This window comes from Perca flavescens, chromosome 16, assembly GCF_004354835.1.
Source record: "Perca flavescens isolate YP-PL-M2 chromosome 16, PFLA_1.0, whole genome shotgun sequence".
Lineage (NCBI taxonomy): Eukaryota > Metazoa > Chordata > Actinopteri > Perciformes > Percidae > Perca > Perca flavescens.
Genome location: NC_041346.1, coordinates 25,530,807 through 25,551,385, shown reverse-complemented (window position 1 = coordinate 25,551,385; position 20,579 = coordinate 25,530,807). Strand labels below are relative to the sequence as shown.

At 40.4% G+C, this 20,579-nt stretch overlaps 1 protein-coding gene across 1 annotated transcript in view; it reads right to left on the bottom strand.

Moving 5' to 3' along the window:
* LOC114570957 (netrin receptor UNC5D-like) overlaps positions 1 to 20,579 on the bottom strand; it is a 180,186-nt gene that overhangs the window by 49,532 nt on the left and 110,075 nt on the right. The window contains 1 exon segment of the mRNA XM_028601628.1: positions 18,803 to 19,009. Coding sequence (XP_028457429.1) covers positions 18,803 to 19,009 — 207 coding nt within the window.

Here is a 20,579-nt window from a genome sequence, read left to right as displayed (position 1 = left end):
TTAACTTAGCTACCAGGATTCACTCCATTCAACGCTGATTACTGCCAGGCCTGTGTCGTTCTTTTACTTTTTAAAACAGAAGACTGTGTTTTAGAGTCAAATTCACAGAATTTGTCCCTACTTCTGATCAGCAAAGATGCTGGTAGACATGTACAACTCCGTCTGTTAAATGCATTGGCACTAATAAAAATATTATCACGAAATTATATTTCATGGCTAAAGTAAAGTTAGTTAAAGTTATAATTCTTAAGATCTAAGAATTAAGTCTTGGTTCATTTGGCGACACCCGTGGATGGTTACTGGTGGAAACACTCCTTGAGCAGCAACTATGTCGGAAATACAACAGAGGAGCAAGTGGTGTATCTGTTTACAGGTCAGCCAAACAAACTCACGTTGTCTTGTTTTGTAGATGCATTTTTGATTAACAACTGAAGTCAGCACAAACCTTGGTGTCAAATACATAGCTTTTCATGCACCTGTTTCACAATAAAAGACACCTTGTGGACATGTAAATCCAGCGCGGGGATGGCAGACTCCGTCACTAACGAGGAACATGAGCATAAATAGCATCAAATATAGAACCTTATATTGAAGGCAGTAAATCAGTAAATGTTGTACTTAACACTGATTTCAAGTACAGCTTACAAGTCGTGCCTAACAACACATCTCACAGCAGCTGTTCAAAAATCACTGTAAAGCTCGGCCTCTTGTGGCTTATTGCTTAATTACGCAGCCCTACACTTGTAGAGAAGTTGTCTCTCCACAGGCTTGTGCCGTCATGCCGTACATTGCAAAGAGCAGCTCAGACAGGGGCCGGGATTAAATGAAAACTAATATGAAATGAAAGGTTATCAAAGGGAGCCTAATGAAGTAATGTAAAACAGAAATGTTCTCTGAAGACACTGTAATCCTCTGCAATGACTGACTAGTATTATGTACAACAGACACACACGTACGCACGCACGCACAATCTACTCCCCCTTTCTACTGCTACAAATTAGAGACTTAATCAACATGCCTGATTAAGTGAGGGTGAGAGAGCTTTAACCACAGGAAAATAAAAACACAAAATTGCACTCTAGTGAGAGGGCAAATTATACTTTTTCAGTGTTAGAAAAAATCCAGGTGATTGTGTGAATAGGAACTGCTACAGTAATCGCCAGAACAGCACAATTTTCAATGTTGCAGATTTGCCAAAATGTTAAGAAATAGCCCATAGGCTAAAATGCAGAGATGCAGATTCAATAGTTCAAGTTCAATATTCAGACATTTCATCCACATTACTTTTTCTCAGATAAGTTTTTTTAAAGCGGGTTAGTTGCACAGTGCAGGATGAAGCTTGACAGGTGTTATTTTAAAATTATGATCAGATATTAAAGCCTGGCACTGTGCGCTAAAGTAAGGGATCGTTTCAAAAGAGCTTTTGAGCTATCTCACTTAACATTCATATGGGCCTCCTCACATTAGATACAGAAAGGAAAGAGTGAAAAATCATCTTTAATGGCCCAATGCAATTATGACTTGTATTTTCCCACTGCGACTTCACATTCTGTTTCAACTATTTATTCCCACCTGGACCCTAATAGTTCCACAGACTTTCATTTTTCCATTTTTGAAAGTAGGGCTTAAATACAAATTGTGTTTTATTGATTAATGCATTCGGGTACATGGTAAATATGTTATTTGAGGAGTACAAACAGTTTTCTAACAATGTCCAGTATAAATCTGAATGCAGAACAAAGACAGATATTTTTGTGACACATAGTAGTAGTAGTAATAGTGATAAACATAGTAACTTGGTGAGTCTAGTGCTTCACTGTTGGTTTCATTTCCTCTTCTACAGCTCAATAACATTATTTTAACTGACTTAATGGTGACTTTCTTTCATGGAAGCATAGCGGCTGAGCTTGAGTTCAGAAATAATCAATTAACTTAATTAGTATGACACAGTAGATGCATTTAGTCTCAGATGAATTGATTAAAAGGTCTGTATAGGGCTCTGTGTAAATAGCCTGAAAAAGGTCAATTTAGAATTAAAAGTTCTTAAAATGAACTAACCTTGCACCATGTCTGTCTTTGTTTTTAACCACTGGGTTATGACAATATATCGTTAAGTATTAAGGAAACTAGGGAATGGGTTTAGGCATGTTGTCTCCTTATATACGCTGTCTTTTTTCACAATCAGACTTCTTCATCTTTATTAATGATGAAGAAAACAATAGAAACTATTGCATAAATAACAGTTTGCTCCTGATGTAATTTTTTATGCTGAAAACAGAAGAAACTGAATCATAAAAGCTGGATTGAGCTACAGCGCTGTAGATTCACTACAAACGCTTCTTTTGTCTGGCACATACTGAGAACATTTCTGACCACTAAAGAAGCAATAAAATAAAATAAACAAAAAGTGATGTTTCCATATCCGCCCATTTTACATTACAATGCAACAGTGAAATATATAAATTAGAATTTCAGTTTGTTTAAATGTAAACACACATATTTAATTAAATACTGGCAATAAATATACACACACATTGAATGGAAGCTATTGTTTGCTTGAGTGAGGGCCATGGTGTTTCTGCTTAAGGCGAGATAAACATATAGAGAAATCAGAAAGACACGTTAGGCAGGGATCAAAAAGCTTAGTCCCTTTTGCAGGTAGCCTGGAATGACACCGGGCTTGAGATATTATCCAATAACTGCTCGGTCACGTTGATGACATGCGGTCATTTCTCAGCATTTAGGAATACAAACATCCATTCAGCTCCTTCCATGAGACGGTCCCTAGCCACCTGTTTTCTTGTTTGCCTCTTTCCTTCAGGCTCATGCCAGTGGCTCTTCACAAAGCACCACAAAGCCTTGACAACAGCCCTCAAGGTGGAGCAACTTTCACATGCCCCTTTAATCATGTCCTTAAATATGTCTCTATTGTAGCCTCTATAAAGAAGTCAGGAAGAGATATACCAATGCTGATGTTCTCTTATCCTCCCACGTTGCTCTCGTTTTTTCTCGGTCTGTCTTTTGGTCTGTCTGGCACGGGGCTTGTGGTGTGATTTCTCCCGGCTTTGGCCCATTGTTTCGCCTTGGCTGAGTCAATGAAAAGGCCCAAGGGAGCCAGGCGGTGCCAGCTACAAGTGGCTGCTTATTCAAGCAGCTCGGCAGAACTCCTCTGGTCCGGCTCAGCTTAACCAGGTCCAAGATGTCTCCGTCGTACTTAACGCCACGTCGGATTGGGATTTTTAGAATTCTGTTTGTTTTAGGGATCCTCATAAAGCAGCTGTGTACATGGTGGGTGACACGACGTGGGCTGTGGGCTGAGGTGGATGGGTATAGCTTTAGGAGCACGTCTGTCAGATTTGGGGAAATGTTTGTGTGATGTGACATTGCGGCATGCAGCTCAGCATGTGGGGGCTGTAAGGGTTGGCTGAGGGCCAGACACAGACGAACCCTGCTAGACAAGCGGAACATGCTCCCAGCAACATCTTCAGTCTGGTCCCAGCTGTGTGTGTGTCATACTTAATCCTGGAAGCAAAGGGACGCATTACTCCGTGCATAAAAAATCATGAAAATTCAGCCATTAAAATGCTACGAGTTACCTTATTTGTGTCATTTCCCCAGTTGCCTTATTTATGTTTATCCAAAAACCGTGTGGCTGCTTATTAGGAGCCAGTTTTGCATAGACAAGTAGTTTTTACTCTGTGGGCCAGTTCCATTTGTTTCACTCCCATTTCTTTAACTAATACTTGATGACACTGAGAGCCTCCGAGGCATCTCACTTTCCCTCACCAGTCCCCACCTTTCTCTCTTTGTCCTGAGTTCATGCCTGGCTGATGGTATCTCTCAGCTGGATGGGATCATAATACACAACAGTGGAGACAGTCTTTGACAGAGCATCAACAGGAATAGATATCCATACTTCCTCTATCCTACCTGCATTCAAACGCTTTCCCTCAATCACTATCTCTTAATCAGTGAATCTGCACAAGCTGCTATCCCCTACTTCTCGGGAAAACCAACGTGGTATCCATTTCAGCTTCTCTTTCACTCTCCCATCGCCCTCTCCATTTTCCAATGTCCTCGTTCTGCCTTATTCTCTCTTTCTCTTATCTCTCCATCAGGGTATCATCCTTTCAGCTCAAGTCTATAGGCACAGATATCCCCTCTGTTCCACCTTCCTCTCTGCTCTTCTTTCACTCCGTCCTTCAATAATCTCCTGAGTTCTATCACTCATTTCCATCTCTTGCCCCTCTTATAGCATTTCAACAGAGACACAAATAAAGAAGTCTTCTGTGATAGGTCAAAGTATGCAGTGTGCTGCACAGTAATCTGTTTTTTGTTTACAGCAACAGTGTTTCCTTTAGGATTTTTTTTAGCAGTGGGGGCAGGTCTGTCCGAACAACAACCCCCCCCGCCAAATGTTTTACATATGAAACGGAACTGACACTTCGCTGCAACACAAACAAATGGATTTATTCACCTCTATTCACACACAATGAGGCATATTTTCATTTGTGATTGAACTGTATTGTTTGAGGAACTATAGGGCACTTAACATCTAAAACAGGTCTACACTTAGAATGGACCCACTGTAGTGGTGTAACTGTTCGTTTAATAGTCGACTCGGAAGAAAGCAAACGTTTCGACAATAAACTACATCAACACAACAGTATGTGGAGTTAAACTGGACTGGCCAAATAACCTCTGAATAGTTCTACTTGTTGTTAAATTGGTATGTGAGTGGCAGACAACCCCCGTTGCCCCCGTGCATTATGTCGGCAGGATAATTTAAAAGGCAACTGCAACTACATTTTTTGTACAGCCCTATTTCTGATACCGTGCTGGCAGAAATGTTGCCATGGTGGGCCGCCACTACAAAATCAACATAGAGGAAACACTGAGCAACTACGTTTTTTTTACTTTGTCTTTGGATATTTTAAGGTCTATTCCCCTAATTTACTGTCTATGAAGATCTTTTTTTTCCTGAAGGGATGACTACATGGAATATCCAGCTGAGCCTTGTCAGCCTGTGGTTTATCAAAAGGCTTAACAACTGCAAAGAGATATGGAAATAAACACTGGTGCACTGAATGTGACGGTGCACTTCGTGCTGATCAGTGCACCTTTTTCTTAACAAAATCCAAACTGATTTAAAAGATTATCTTCGTCCTGATTAGAAGAAAGACAGCACGAAAGGTAATGCATTATTTTAGTTTAGCGACATAACAATATAATTCACTATTAAGGATTTTAAGGTTATTATTTAGCACCCTTCATTCTTTCTTTCTCTCCCATGGTGTCTTTCACTTTCAGTCTCAGGATACAGTTTTAGGCATCGTCTAGCATTAACCTCGACAACCCCTTAAGAGCCACAGGAATTGCATAACAATAGTTGAATGTGGACTTGAATATGTTCTCTACAGACAGCTCTCTCAATTTGTGTTTTTGTGGGGCGGCCATTACTGTCAGCCCTGATGAGTCTCCTGTTTCGTGGTTCATGTTAGGCCGGTTACCTTTAGTGCTACAGCGAGGGCACATAAACATTAATGACAGATTTTGATGCTCGTAAAGTCAGAAACTATGTTTGCTTAACACCATAACATCACCTCTGAGTGGGTAAAACACTCCCTCATGTGCACACAATACAGATTTACACTTTTCTCAAACAGTTGTGTACCCACAGGGAAACTTGCCACCACCACAACAATAACTCAGTATTTCTTCTAAAATCAGTGGGAAAATATCTTTATATATCCACACTGATAAAATATTGTAAATTCAAATCCATTTACTTACTTAAATTCCCATGTGGACTGCAGCAATAAGCCTCCCGCTGGCGGACTATTACATTCTGCTTCCCTCTGACTTCCCTTTTGGTCTCCGCTATTGTCTTCAGTAAAATACAACAGTGTTTCCTCTTTGTTGATTTTGAAGCGGCGGCCCGCCACGGCAAAATTTCTGCCGCCACGGTATCAGAAATAATAATAATAATAATAATAATAATAATAATAATAATAATAATAAATTGAATTTATATAGCGCTTTTCATGGACTCAAAGTCGCTTTACAGGGCAGGGTAGATTTTTAAAAACATAACAAAACAAAACAAACAAAACAAAACAAGTAGAACAAAACAAGATTCAGATGAAAAAGGGAGGGGGGCAGAGGGGCTATGGGTAGGCAGAGTTGAAGAGATGGGTCTTGAGGCGGGACTGGAAGATGGTGAGGGACTCAGAGGTGCGGATCTCTTGGGGGAGGGAGTTCCAGGGCCTGGGAGCTGCTCTGGAGAAGGCTCTGTCCCCAAAATTGCGGAGTTTGGACTTTTGGATGGAGAGGAGATCGGCTGAGGTGGATCTGAGGGACCGTGAGGGTTGGTAGGGGGAGAGGAGGTCAGTGAGGTATGAGGGGGCCAGATGGTGGAGGGCTTTGTAGGTGAGGACCAGGATTTTGTAGGTGATCTGGTGGGAAATAGGAAGCCAGTGGAGTTGTTTTAGGACTGGAGTGATGTGGTGCCAGAATTTGGAGCGGGTAATGAGGTGGGCGATAACGATCTAAACTGAGTTCTGGACCAGTTGGAGTCGGTTGATGTTCGGTTTAGTGAGCGGCACTGCACGTCTGTTTAGAGAGGCAGCTGACTTTTAAACTTATTCCTTTTCTTCATTCTGACTGGTTTGGGGGGTTGTTGATCGGACAGACCTGCCCCCACTGCTAAAAAAAATCCTAAAGGAAACACTGTACAACAATGATTGGGAACTGATCTAGCTAACAACAACCTACACTAAAACCTTTGAAAAAACAGTTGGGCTTTGCAGTAAAAAACAGACACATAACATTATATCTTATTTTTCCCAGTTTTGTCCATCAAAACTGCTCAAGCGTTGAATCCTCAATGGGCCTAATTACCCACTTGAAGTATGGCTGGTGATAAACGATGCAATTTCATCAAGAAGACAATCCAGAAGGCCTGAGAAGATGTTTTTTCTCCATCAGAAAAAGAAACAACTCTTTGGATATACACACAAGACTTGCTGTATATGCTAAGTCTATATCAATCAGGGAACGATATTCAGGGAAGCATCCTTCCTTTGCAATCCCACCAACCGCCTGATTTCCATGGCAGTGCAAAGACTACTACAAGCAGCTCTTGACATGTTGGTGTTTTTCTTTTTGGTATTTTCATACCCAGTGTTTGGCACAATGTTGCGAGGCTAGGCACAAACAGACCGTAGTTTAACTCATATGAGCTAGCACAGAGCAAGTGTTAGTATTTTGGTGAAAGCTGGATCATACTTTGGTAAGAATAGACATCCAAAAACTGGGTTTGATTATTGTTTGGTGGTTAACCCACACTCTGGTTCTTTGGTGATAATGAGCACATACGTAAACACTTCATGTGCAACAATTCTAGGAATAATGCTAATAATGTAATTAAACACTCGCAAGCAAGTAGATGTGACTAAAGAAATTAGAAAAAAAACACTTTGCAGGAAGTTAAATATTAATTGGTTCTTCGTACCAGTATCTGTCATCTACTGACACTTTAAACAGAAATTATATGAAAGCCTTCTCCTTCAGTTACTGTAACTAAATCCCTACAACCATCTAAAGGCAGCATGACGGATATATGTGATGAACCTGCATCCTCTTAATTCGAAAGACACTGCGCACATTGATCCACTGTGTTTACATTCATTAAATCCCATGCAAACACCACCAGGCTCTGCAGACTATACAGACTTCTGCACATACCAAAATGGTAGGTTGGTATTGTGATAGCTTATGTGACATTCTCTCTTTTTTCCTCTCTCTCTCTCTCTCTCTGCAAAACACAGGATTACCAGCAGGCAATATTCCCGTGCGTCATGGCCTCCTTTTTTTGTCAGGCAAAAGTGGCATCTCATTTAAATTCTCCAAATGCATTTTAGCTGAGATATGATGTGATACAGCAGAAAGACAATCATATAAAAAACCTAAAATAACTATTACCTGTTTCTCATAAGGTAATTATGCTCTAAGTATATTCTCAGTAACTATATAAGTTACTGTACAAATTTTGATGAAGCCTACACCAGAGTGTGCCAGTTAAGTGCAGTAGATCACTAGGAAATGTCTTTGGGTAATATCTCAGGAAACATGACATATCTCTTACTCTGCACTTTCAATGTCTCCACTATGCGTCCTTAAATGCTGCACCATCTGCTTTCGGCTGCAGATTTGTTGTGGCTTATTATATTTACGTCTACAAACTCAGCATCATTCAAACATTATTTTCCTACTTGGAAAAACTCTCTCCTCTCCTCTCAGTTATTTTCAAAATGCCACAGATGTTTAAAAAAGTGATGAGACTGGCTGAGAAGTTTAATGTTTACAGCCCTACGTCTCATAGTCTGCTTTAGCTCTTACCTCACTGTTTCAAAGTTTTCATTTACCCATCAAAAGCTTCTTCCTGTTACTCCACAATATCTTGGCCACTCAAAAGTATCTTTTGTTCTTTTTGTATAATGGCCACACAATCTGTGTTTAAAGGGAAAGTTTGACATTTGGGGAAATATGCTTGATTGTTTTCTTGCCGAGAATCGAATGATAAGATCAATACCACTCTCACGTCTGTACCAAGTGGCAACCTCCGGTGCTGAAAAATGAAGCCAATGCGGAAGTGCCAAAAACTACAGTTCATTGAGTGGCCACTTGAGGCTGGCTCCAAAAGGGAGTCAACCCCCATAGACCCCTATGTTAAAATGCCCAACTTTACAGGAAAATTAAACATGTTTACAGCCTACAAAAAACGGTTTTGGTCTCTTTAGCTAAATTCCCCCTTTAGGACATCTGTGGGGGAGCCTCAGCCAAGATGGAGACAGCCACCGGTAGCTGCCCACTTTGAGCCTCATTTTGGCCCTTAAGAAACAGGCTGTATGGGTGACTCTACAGAGACTACGTCTATATTTTATAGTCTATGGTCTGTACACTAAATATGAAGCTACTGCATTAGCTTAGCACAAAGACTGGGAAACTGCTTGCCTTCCATTAACCTACAACCATCTCATAACCTCGCTCATTAACACTGTTTTACAGGGTTAAGTGCAAAACTATTTCTTGGTTGAGACCAGTGTCTTCCCATGGTCCTTGTGCGAAGCTAAGTGAGCTGGCTGCACCCTCACATTTTGTGCAGAGATGAGAGTGGTATTGATCTTCTCAACTCTTGGCCAGAAAGCGAATAAGCGTATTTCCCAAACTTTTCCTTCCTAACACCTGGCCAAAACATTCTGGTTCCCCAATGCTCATAACCAATTCATGCATCTCACAAAATTCAGTTATTATCTCTTCACTAGACATGTAACTCACAACACATTGCCCCTTTCCTATTAGCATTCCTATTGTAGACTGTGAAATTCTGTAATGGAGTGATTCCTCACAATATAATCTGAACAATAAAGAAAGCATTGTTCAAACCATGTAACACAAATATAGAAGAAACAACATGAGACAAGACATTAAATAAACTTAAACTGATAGTAGCAACAAAGTGAGAGAAATGGTTTTGATGTCCAACAACTAAGTGTCTTCTTTTATCTCACAAAACACTTCTCTATTGATAGATGCATTATGTTTTAGGTTGACAGCAAGCACAGTTAATGGTTTGAATAGCACAACAATGTTATTATTCATAACAATTGCATAATGATAATAAATAGGCATTCATTACAGCCTACACAATATCCTGCAGTGATACATGACATCAGTGTCTGGTTTAAATATTCCGAAGACAGGAAAGTATATGTTTATTCTTTGAACTCTTGGTCTGTCTAGAAAGTGTAAATTGCATATAGATGACAGTGAAATAGTCATATACAGATTAGAGGATGGATACCCGACCCGAGCACGATGGGACCTGTTGAGCTGGGCCGGGTTCGGAAAGATATTTAGAAATGATGTTTGGGTTCGGGTTGGGCTCGGTCACATCAGCGCGATAAGGCATTGAACATTTTGAATTTAAAAAAGCTTATTATGTAGGTAGTCAATGGGCTTGTTTCACTTGATGCAAAGGTTTGTTTATGTGATTAAAAACTTTCCATAAGATCATCTCTCAATGCAAATCAAACCAGCTATTAGGCTAACCGACATAAAACCATGCCAATCTCTAGGTATGGTGAAGGGTATGTGATGATGTGGGGCTATTTTAATTCCAAAGGCCAAGGGAACTTTATCAGGATGTGTAGTATCCTGGATACAATGCATCCTGATAAAGAGATGATAGAGAGATGATTTTATGGAACGTACCCCATGCCAATCTCTAGGTATGGTGAAGGGCATGTGATGATGTGGGGCTATTTTAATTCCCAAGGCCAACGGAACTTTATCAGGATGCATAGTATCCTGGATTCATGAAATAACTGGCCTTTAAAAATAAAAATCTGCCTGCCTCTATGGGAATTTAACATAGGGGACTTTGTTGCCAGCGGTTTAGACATTAATGGCTGTGTGTTTTTGAGGGGACAGCACATTTACACTGTTATACAAGCTGTACACTTAATACTTTACATTGTAGCAAAGTATAATTTCTTCAGTGTTGTCCCATTAAAAGATATAATTAAATATTTACTAAAATGTGAGGGGTGTACTCACTTTTGTGAGATACTGTACATGCACAGTGGCATCCAGCTCTACATAAATGTGTTATGTCCAGAACTGCTGACTGTCAATTGAAAACGGTTGTATTTGTGGTGCAATAACTTCTTTAAGTATCTGTCTTAAACATAATAAGCCTTAAACTTAATATGTGTCAGATGTGCGCAATTTTCTCCAGATAAATAAGGACCAAACTGAGACAATTATCTTTGGTGCAAAAAATGAACAATCAAATGTTAGTGCTCATCTTGAGGCCCTAATGTTTTGGAGCTCAAACCATGTCAGGAATCTTGGTGTAGTTCTGGACTCTGACTTCAATTTCAAAACCCACATCAACAGAATTACAAAATCAGCCTACTACTATCTTAAAAACATAGCAAGACTTAAAGGACTCATGTCTCAACAGGAAGTAGAGAAACTTGTTCATGCCTTTGTTTTTAGCAGGCTTGATTACTGTAACAGTGTCTTTACAGGTCTCTGTAAAAAAAAAAAATAAATAAATAAATCAATCAGGCAACTTCAGAGAATTCCCAACGCTGCTGCCCGAGCTCACTAAAACCAAGAAATTTGGACACATCACCCCTGTTCTTAGCCTTGCACTGACTTCCTATAAGTCAGAAAATTGATTTCAAAATATTGTGATTAACTTACAAAGCACTGAATGGTTTGGGACCAAAATACATCTATAGCATGCTGCTATGTTACGAGCCATCCAGAGCTCTAAGATCATCTGGGAAAGGCCTACTTACCGTCCCGAGGGTCAGTACGAAACACGCAGAAGCAGAACTCCCATTTTCACAGAACAAATACAGCTCACACATTGTCTTGGAAAGTTAACAAGTCTGGATTAGCTCGCAGAGAAGATGAGTTGCAGGTATGAAATATTTATCCATCGTATTGTGTTGAAAACCTAGAAACGTAACGAGATTCATCCCGTTGGAACAGACTGTATATTGTGCCAGTTTTTCCTCATGTTTAGGGCAACAGTAACAGCTAATTACAGAAGCTTGCAATAGATATTTTCTTCCTACATTTCATTCCCTTGTCTGCCACTCTGTCTTCTACAAGGCACATGCGCGCTTAGACTAAATCTGAGAACAACAACACAACAAAGCTAAAATATATCTCCCTAACTGAGTTAGATGCCTCTGGACAGACAAAGTCTCAGTCCTCTGCCTCAAGCCCCCTGGTCAAACAATGTTAGGGCATCTGTGGTTGAGTCTGTCTGCATTTAATTCACAGCTTACTGCTTTAATAGCTACAGCCCCCTGCTCACTACTGAACCCAGGGGCCATTCTACCACCTGAGTCAGACTATAATAGCTTGTACCGAGATACAGCTGTTCAAATGCCTCCCACAGATGAAGCTGGACTGACAGCCAGAAGTGTCTCAGCTGAGGGGAGATGTTCATTTTCTCAACATGTACCATGTTGGCCCACCTCCACCTGTGTATACAGCACAGTTAGTGGCAGATACGCTTTCACTAAATCCCCTGTATTCCACACCTGTGAATACTAAAGCATGCCCTAGCAGCAAAGCCACACATTATCATGCAGGGCAGCCTTCAAGGGGTTTCAACCAGAGCACACTTTATTATAATACAAGTACACGCATTCAAGCTTCAATATTTATGTTTGTATTCAAGTGCTAAGGGTAAAAGAAGAGAGGAACTTAAAAAAAGACTGAAGGCAATGGAGAGGGAGTGAATGAATAAGTGAACATAAATAACAGAAAATAAAAGACAAGTTGTCATTTCTCTGCATAAAAGGGACTGTCGTGTACAATCAATGCTCAAACAAGAACAAGAGTCTACAGTGGCTCTGTGAGGCTGTACTTAGGCATTGCAGTGCTTTGAGCTGAATGGTAACATCAGCTAACATAAAAGCACAATGGCAATGTTAACATGCTGAAGAAAGCGGGTCATGTTTACCATGTTCCCCATCTTAGTTTAGCATGTTATCATGCTAAAATTTGCTAAAAAGCTGAGAGTTGATGCCAATGGGAATATCATTAGTTTTGTCTAAAGTATCAGACACATACATTTTCTTATCTGATGATGAACCTTAATGGAGAGTAAAAGGATCACCAGAGTTGTTCCAATTGATCAGTAAAGAACATGAATGTATGTTCCCAATATCATGGCAATCCATCCAATAGTTGTTGAGACATTTGACTCAAAACTACAAATGTGAAGGTCTAATAAAAGCATAAAAGTAACCCCCCAAAATTATAAAAAAAAAAGGTGAAGTCAGGGGATCACCAAGTCATTAGGATTCATCCTCTGGGAAATGAATGAAACCATGAATGTTTGTACAAAAACTCAATAATTATTGAGATGTTTCAGTCTGGATCAAAGTGTTGAAGCGATTGGCACAGCCAAAAGCCATGCTGTAAAAAAAGTAAAAAGCTTTTTTCAACCTGTAGGAATAATGTGATTTTAGTATTTTGTTGCCAAACATGCTTTTTTGATCAAATAATGCAATTAGAAAAGAAATATCAGATTATTATTTTTTACACATAACTACAATTCTAACACAGTTCCACTGAAAAATAGTAATGAAAGTTATTCAAGTCATCATTCTTGTTTCGCAAAGCCATAACATGATGGCCAGAATTGCTACTGGCTATTACATTTTCCATTTTTGTTCCAAAACCCATTACAATTCCTGAACAAAAATGAATGTCGAAAGGCAGTCAATATAAAGGCACGATTGAAAGGAGGGATGTGGAATCTCTCATTCGGGCCTGAAAAAAAAAATGCCACGCTTGAAAGGACATCTCCACTGTGCACAAACGATGTGTTAAACAATGATAATGTTAACATTTGAAGCTATATACTGCTTTCAGGGGGAAGGCTGTTGGAGTGTGCAGTCACATCCAAGTGTGGGCTGAAAAAGATGGCTAGGTCTAGTGTTTGTAAAAAAAAAAAAATCAACTGATATTGGCATTCATTTGGGAACATTTTGTTCTCCACTTCCTTTTGAGGCATTATCCAATAAAGTAGCTGTAAGAGTTTCTAGATGTCGTGCTGGTGGACCATTACTTCATGTACATTTTGTGGTTTAAATTCTTGTATACTCAGGCACTAAACAGCTCCATCCATTTTCAACTTACCCCATCCTGAGTCTGATTACAACGCAAAGTACTGAGATGATCGGTGACAAGACAAAATAGTGAATACTGAACCATGGTTTTACAACTAATGCTGCATTGTGATAGTATACATTCAAAGCCACAACCGAAACATCTGCCTATAAACTTTATACTTAATGCTTCATGCTGCATTCATGACATTGCTCTATTTGGTTTGATTAACTGAGAACCAGTTGCTGTGTGGAGACGGAAACATTCAAAAAATGAAAAACTTGTCAGTACAAACTAAAATGAGCCATATGAGAATTTTGCTGACCTAGGGGCCCCTACCAGTAGAACAATAAACAACAAACTACTAGGCTAAGGGCATTCCCTTATGATTTGTTGTCCTGCCAAATGCATTATGGTTACATTTAAACATGCATTAATTGATGTCTTATATATATTACACATTTATAAAATCCATCTTTTACACATCCAGCAGATACGGTGCAAAGTTAGCATTCATTTGGTGTCATGTTTCTGGCCACCTGGTGAATGTAAGTCCAATATTGATGTTCCTCGTATCTCTGTTTTTGGTCTCCACCACCTCCTGAGAAAACTTATCCTGCTCTTTAGCTGCTAAATGCTCCACAGTGCTTAACCAGCTATATGTTTACTTTGCTCCCCTTCCAGCACTGAACAGCAGGCAGACATACAAAAGACTTTTACAGCTTTTTTGCTGAAAACAGCTGCCTACCATGGCAGAAAGTGATGCTGTAAGACCAGTGAGAGTGATGCAAAAAATAAAAGGGCTGGAAAACCAAAGGCAATGAGCTTAAAGACGCTCTTAACTTCTGTAGAGAGGAACTGCAGAGTCGGGTGGTAATTCTCTGTGGGTGTGTCACAACGAGCAACCCCTTTCACATTACACATAGTCATTTTATCCATAAAATTATATTGATAATAGCTGCTTTAAACAACAACTTTGTTAAGATTAGGAAATAATTGCTTCAATGGTTAAAATAAATGTGGCTAGGGGATGGGTCAATGCATCCAGTTTAACTGTAAACAATCTATAAGTATTTCATTAGCACGATAAAAGAAAAATCGTGATTTTATGCAGGCAGATTCTACTTTACCAGTCTCTCCACAAACAGCACGACTCATTTCTGCCTTCATTAAATTTAAACTTTGCAAGTGTTGCCCGTCTATCTGTAACGTTGTTACCTCAGCTTTAAACACTGGCGCTATGGCAACAGCTTTAAGTGTTGATAGACAGGAAACAACCCTCAGAATAGCACACACGAACCTTACTGAGAAATCAACTAAATGTTGAGATACATTCATGCATGGGAAACGACTCACTTGGCTTATGCTACCTTTTTGGTATCCATCCAGGTTTTCTGTCGGTTCAGATATCTCTTTCTGTGGGGCTTCTCCTATTTCAGCAAAGGTCAAGGTTCTATAAAAACTAATAAAACTCCCTTATTCCACATGCATTCTATTTTGTCACATTTTCCAGCAGCTGGCGCTTAGAGGAACACATCCTGGCACAGTCCAAGCCTGGACAGGCCTTTCGGCTTTATGAGATAAAAGCACAGGTGGATTTTTAAGATGCCCTCCTTTTCGCATCCTTATATTTTCCCTCTCAGTCCTTCCCCTTCTGTAGTCTTCCTTCCACGTGTCTGTCCCAGTGGAAACAGATACAAATTGTGATAAGGAGCCAGATGGGAGCAGCGCTATGAATCCATACTAGAGGCAGTAAAAATTTAGAGGTCCATTGTTAACTCTGGGGGGGGAGATATTGATTGGTGCTGTGTGTTTAGTGAATCATCAACACTGTCACACTAATAGCAGCCAAGGCAGGCTCATACATATTTTGCCTTCATCCTGATCTATTTCAGTAAGTTCTAATCTAATTAAATGATGGTCATCTGACATTCAGTGCAGACCTAGGCCTCATTATTAGTGTAGCTAATATTTTTTTTGTTTTTAATTCTGCTCGTGTGGATACTATGTAGATGTGGTAGTGGTAAATTTGCAAAAAATAACTCTGTGGCATGATCCAACCCTGCATAGTGAAGCAATGTGGTTCTTTGACAAAAAAAAAAGAAAAGAAAATTCTCATAAATTTGTGATAATCTGAGAGAATATTCAAGTTTTTCTCACATATGACCGCCCTCCTCTGGCTCAGTAATTATTATTTTATTTACCTTCAATGGCCTTAATATGTTGTCGTATTATGCTGATGCTTTGAATCCAACTTTTCCAGCACTGTAAAGAAGTTTTCATAATGTATATTTGATAATCAGTCAATTCAATTACAATACAAGAACGCTTTAGGGAGAAAAGAAAGCATAATTCTGTCTTCCAATTTGCTGTATAAACATAATGGAATTCATGAGATATTTAAAGCCCATTGTGAGATGATGCAATAAAAACAGACAAGGGATTCAGAAAACAAGGACATCTTTCTTTGTGGTTGGAGTTTGAAGTTAAAACAACAACAACAACTGCATTTCAGCAAGTTGCATCAGTAAAAGACACCATTTGGAGTTCAAAGTCAAATCCTAAAATTGAACAAGTAGGCGCTTTTCATGGTCTAAACGTTGGTATTTCAGTTTGGATGAAATGTGACACACAGTATGCACTAAGGAAGCGAGGCAAACACATTTGCAGGGTCGGACATAGCTGCAGGCATTGTCATAAAGCCCCATTTGCAAAAGTTCATCCTTAAGACTTCAGTCCTTGCTATCAGAGATGTGAATGCTACCCTCATAAATTAGACGGCTTGACGGGAAGGAAAATATGAATTAAGTTGCACGTAGTCTGTCTGTATATCCTGTATGTGGACAGTAGGGGTGCAACGGATCAAAAAACTCACGGTTCGGATCATTTCTCGGATCAGAGTCACGGAACTGATAATTTTTTGGATCAGAAAAAAAAAAAAAGACAAAACAAATAAACATAAGTTTGTTCTTTTTGTCCATGCTATTGACCGAGATTCCCTTCTGTGATGCCAAATTCACAATAACCCAATCTGTGGGCCCAGTCCTGCCTCATTCACTGCATTTATTTGATTTTTGGCATTATCAGTTGTGACTGGGATATTACTGGGCCTCTTTATCTTCCATTCCTCCACTGCTTGTGTCAGTAGATGCGCAAGATGAGTGCTTGTGTGACTCTCGTAGAGGGGGCGTGTCTGCAGCACCGGACTTCTCATCTCCCAGTCTGCTGTGGTGAAGTGAGCGGTTATCGTCACATAGCTCTCCGTTCCCCTGGACGTCCACCCGTCTGTTGTGAGCGTAACAGAGGATGCTCGGGATAGTTCATCCACAACTTTTTTCTTCTCCTGCTCATAAAGACCTGGCACAATTTTTTCGCTATAGTGGGTGCGCGACGGGATGTCGTAACGTGGCTCAAGCACTTTGAGCATGTGTTTAAAGCCCTCGTTTTGCACAACCAAATATGGCCTCATGTCTGCACCTATAAACACACCGATAGCGTTTGTGATGGCTTTAGCCCGGTCTGATTGTGCAACAAGGGGCTGCTTAAATGCCGCGGTGATAAGCGGTTCTTGAGCAGCTTTCGTTTTCACTCCTGTCAGTGAAATACCGGGGTGATGTCTCTTCAAATGCGTGGCCGTGCTTGATGTGGGGATTTAAATGACGCGGGGCGTTCAACCTCCTCCGTTCCTCCGCTCGCCATGACACCGCTGTGTGTGGACTGAACATGCGCACAACTTTTTTTTTTTTTTCAGAAATCAATCCGCGGATCACGTGTTTACCGAACCGAAGATATTGATCCGAACGGATCACGGATCAATGACGATCCGTTGCACCACTAGTGGACAGCATGCTTGTCTGTCTGTATACACTAACATTTGTTTCAATTAGGGTTCGGTACTGAAATCTGTACTTTTCTGGGTACTGAACGAATTATGTCATATACTAATATAACATATAAAATAACATATACTAATACTACCGAGGACCGATTCACATTAAAATCAAACAGGGCCAAATTTCGGTACCTGAGACACACACACACACACACACACACACACACACACACACTAACAATTAACTTAAGTCCGCTTGAAAAGAATAATTTACAGAGACATAAATATTATAGATGCAATATAAATATCGTCACCTTCCTAAAATAATGGCCCAAGTCATTTTTTTTTGCCTAAATCATCTCCTCATGGTGCTGGCCACCTTTGGTAAAATTGCCTACATCCTCAGTTGAACAGGTCATGTGATTCTACTCCATTAGTATAATGGCCTATGTCAAGCGTGTGATTTAGGCCGTTCAGTGTTTTGTGTTTTCTGAAAAACCTGAAAAAAATAACATAGGACATTATTTTAGGAAGGTGACGATCTACAAAATCATGGGCCACTAGCATACAGCAAGTCTTCATACTATTAAGCATAACCCTCTGTTCTTATGGGCATAAGTAACAGCATATGAGCCTATGATAGCAGACAGAGCACAGAACTTTGCTAGCCGTTTAGCCCTCTTTTTGGGCATCCCAAGCTGATGAAGCCCTTTTACAACCAGTCTGTGTGTGTCCCCCCAAGCCGCCAAATATGAAAACAAATATTCGGCATCTATAGCCTAACTCTGAGATGGTGTTTTGAAATGGTTGGTTTTTAATGACCTCGGTCAAAAAAGCTTCCTCCATGCTAGGATCAAAGGTGCATGCAACCTCTAAAATGAACAACTCACTGGACTCCTCATTGATCATCACAACAACATCTGGTGTATTAGCAAGCAGGTGTGAGAATGTACCAGAGTTGCTATTGCAGTGCTGGAACACTGATGGTTTTACACAAGAATGTTTGTACATTCTTATCTGTCCTTTCTGCATGTTGACAGAGAGAAAGTCACAATGAGTCATGGCAATGCCGGTTAAGTGGTTGCAAGTGTCGCTACACTTTTCAAAAATCCACGCAGACGGGTAGGTTCGGAATTATTTTTACAGTTGAAGTTCATTTTTTGTTATTACAGAGACAAAGTGCCAAGAAAAGGTACCGCAACCGAATTTCAGAAAAGAATGTGAACGGTACCCAACCCTAGTTTCAATCAGTGTTTGCTGTACCTGTCCCCATGTCGGTGTGCTCCTGCGACATGTGCTGGCTCTGGTGGACCCATTCGCCGTTGCACTTGAAGAAGATTTGAAGAGCAGGCCGAGCTTGACACCGGAGTTTGATGGGGTTACTCTTGATGATGTAAGCATCAACAGGCTCCTCCAGGAAGTGAGGCAGTGTCCCAGACTGGCCATGCTGCAGGGCTTCACCTCGGGGACCTGAAGAATTAAATGAGAATAAGATGAGACTCAAATGGTATAACTGAACATAAATGGAAGCAAAAGGTTAATTATTAATTGACGGCAGCGAGATGGCGGATTGAAACCATCTGAAATTTCTTCCCTGCTAACTAACCCTGCAGTGAAATGTTATTTTCAACACATGCACTCTCTGCGTTCCCCTCAGCTTCCACTATCCCTCACTCTCTGGCTCCCCCCCGCCCCAACCAGAGCCAACTAGCAGCCATTACTCCTTACAGCGACGTCTCCCTCAAACAAATTGTTTTGGAGCACAACGTGAGAAATACCACAACAACAAAACATCACCCCGTCCCTACGGTCTATTCTCCACCACAGCATTCCGATGTAATAATTTAGAGAAAGCCAACAGTAAAACAAATCCTATTATTTCATATTTTAAAGTACACAGGAACGTACCGACAATAGACAAACCAGCAAACATGTATGGTAAAAAATACAATCTTTATTTGGTTTTAATAATTTACTTCATCAGCGTGAGTTTTTTGAGCTTCTGTGGGAATTTTGAGGCATTGGGTAAGGGTTATCTACACTGCACTGGTGGCTCACTATGTGTTTCTTCTCTGGATGGTAACAAATAGCAACACAGAAAGAAATGTTTTGTTGGATGGTGAGAAATCCTGATTTTATGGGAATTTTAAGGGGAACCGACAGGACCTGAAACATAAAGCAAGTTTTTTTTTCCCATTGTATACTACTATAGCAATGGGTGTAAGCTCTTTTTGACAACCACTGTGTATTGGAGAGGTGTAACCCTGCACCATAACCAAATATTAACAGGGACAACATTCCACAGACATCCTTTCACCAGAAAACAAAAAAAGTGATATAAATTACTGGAATAAACATCCAGTTGAACTTGAACAAAATAGAGGCATCCTAATTTTGATTAGGCAGATCTACAGTAGTCCCATCAAGGCTTCTTTGATCTCTCAGATGATGGTGTTCACTAAAGACGGCCAATTCAGTTGAAGAAATCACAGACAACACACTGGCAACACATTTAACAGGCATTACTCCCTTCTTTCCGTGCCCGTCTGAGGTGTGTTCCAGTCAGCACACGTCTTTGCTACTTCTAAGGCCCCGCTAGTGTAATTACACTCTGACTAATCCCCTAGTTTGCTGGAACCTCTTTCATGCAAGTGTGAAGGGTTTAGTGAGGCAAACCGTCCCGCGCCCGCCCCTCCTGATCCCAACTCCCCGCTGCACACTGCATGTTTCTCCCCAGTGATGGGTGAACCTCTGAAAACACCATCAGGATTAGAGAACCCGCTCTCTCTTTCTCTCTCTAGCTAATCTAATCCCCCTACCTTTCCTGCCGGATGTCTCCTGATTGAGGGGAATAGATAAAAGACTGTGTGATTCCCTGGCTGTGAAAATCACAGCCAGTAGCTCAGTGTTCCCCTCCCCATCCGTAGGACACATTCGCGTTCTCTCCCTCATTCCTGGAACTGAGGCTGAACAAAGAGACATGCTTTTAATTTCAAAATGACTAGCCCCAGGCAAGCTTTTCTTGTACAGAGTGCTCCAA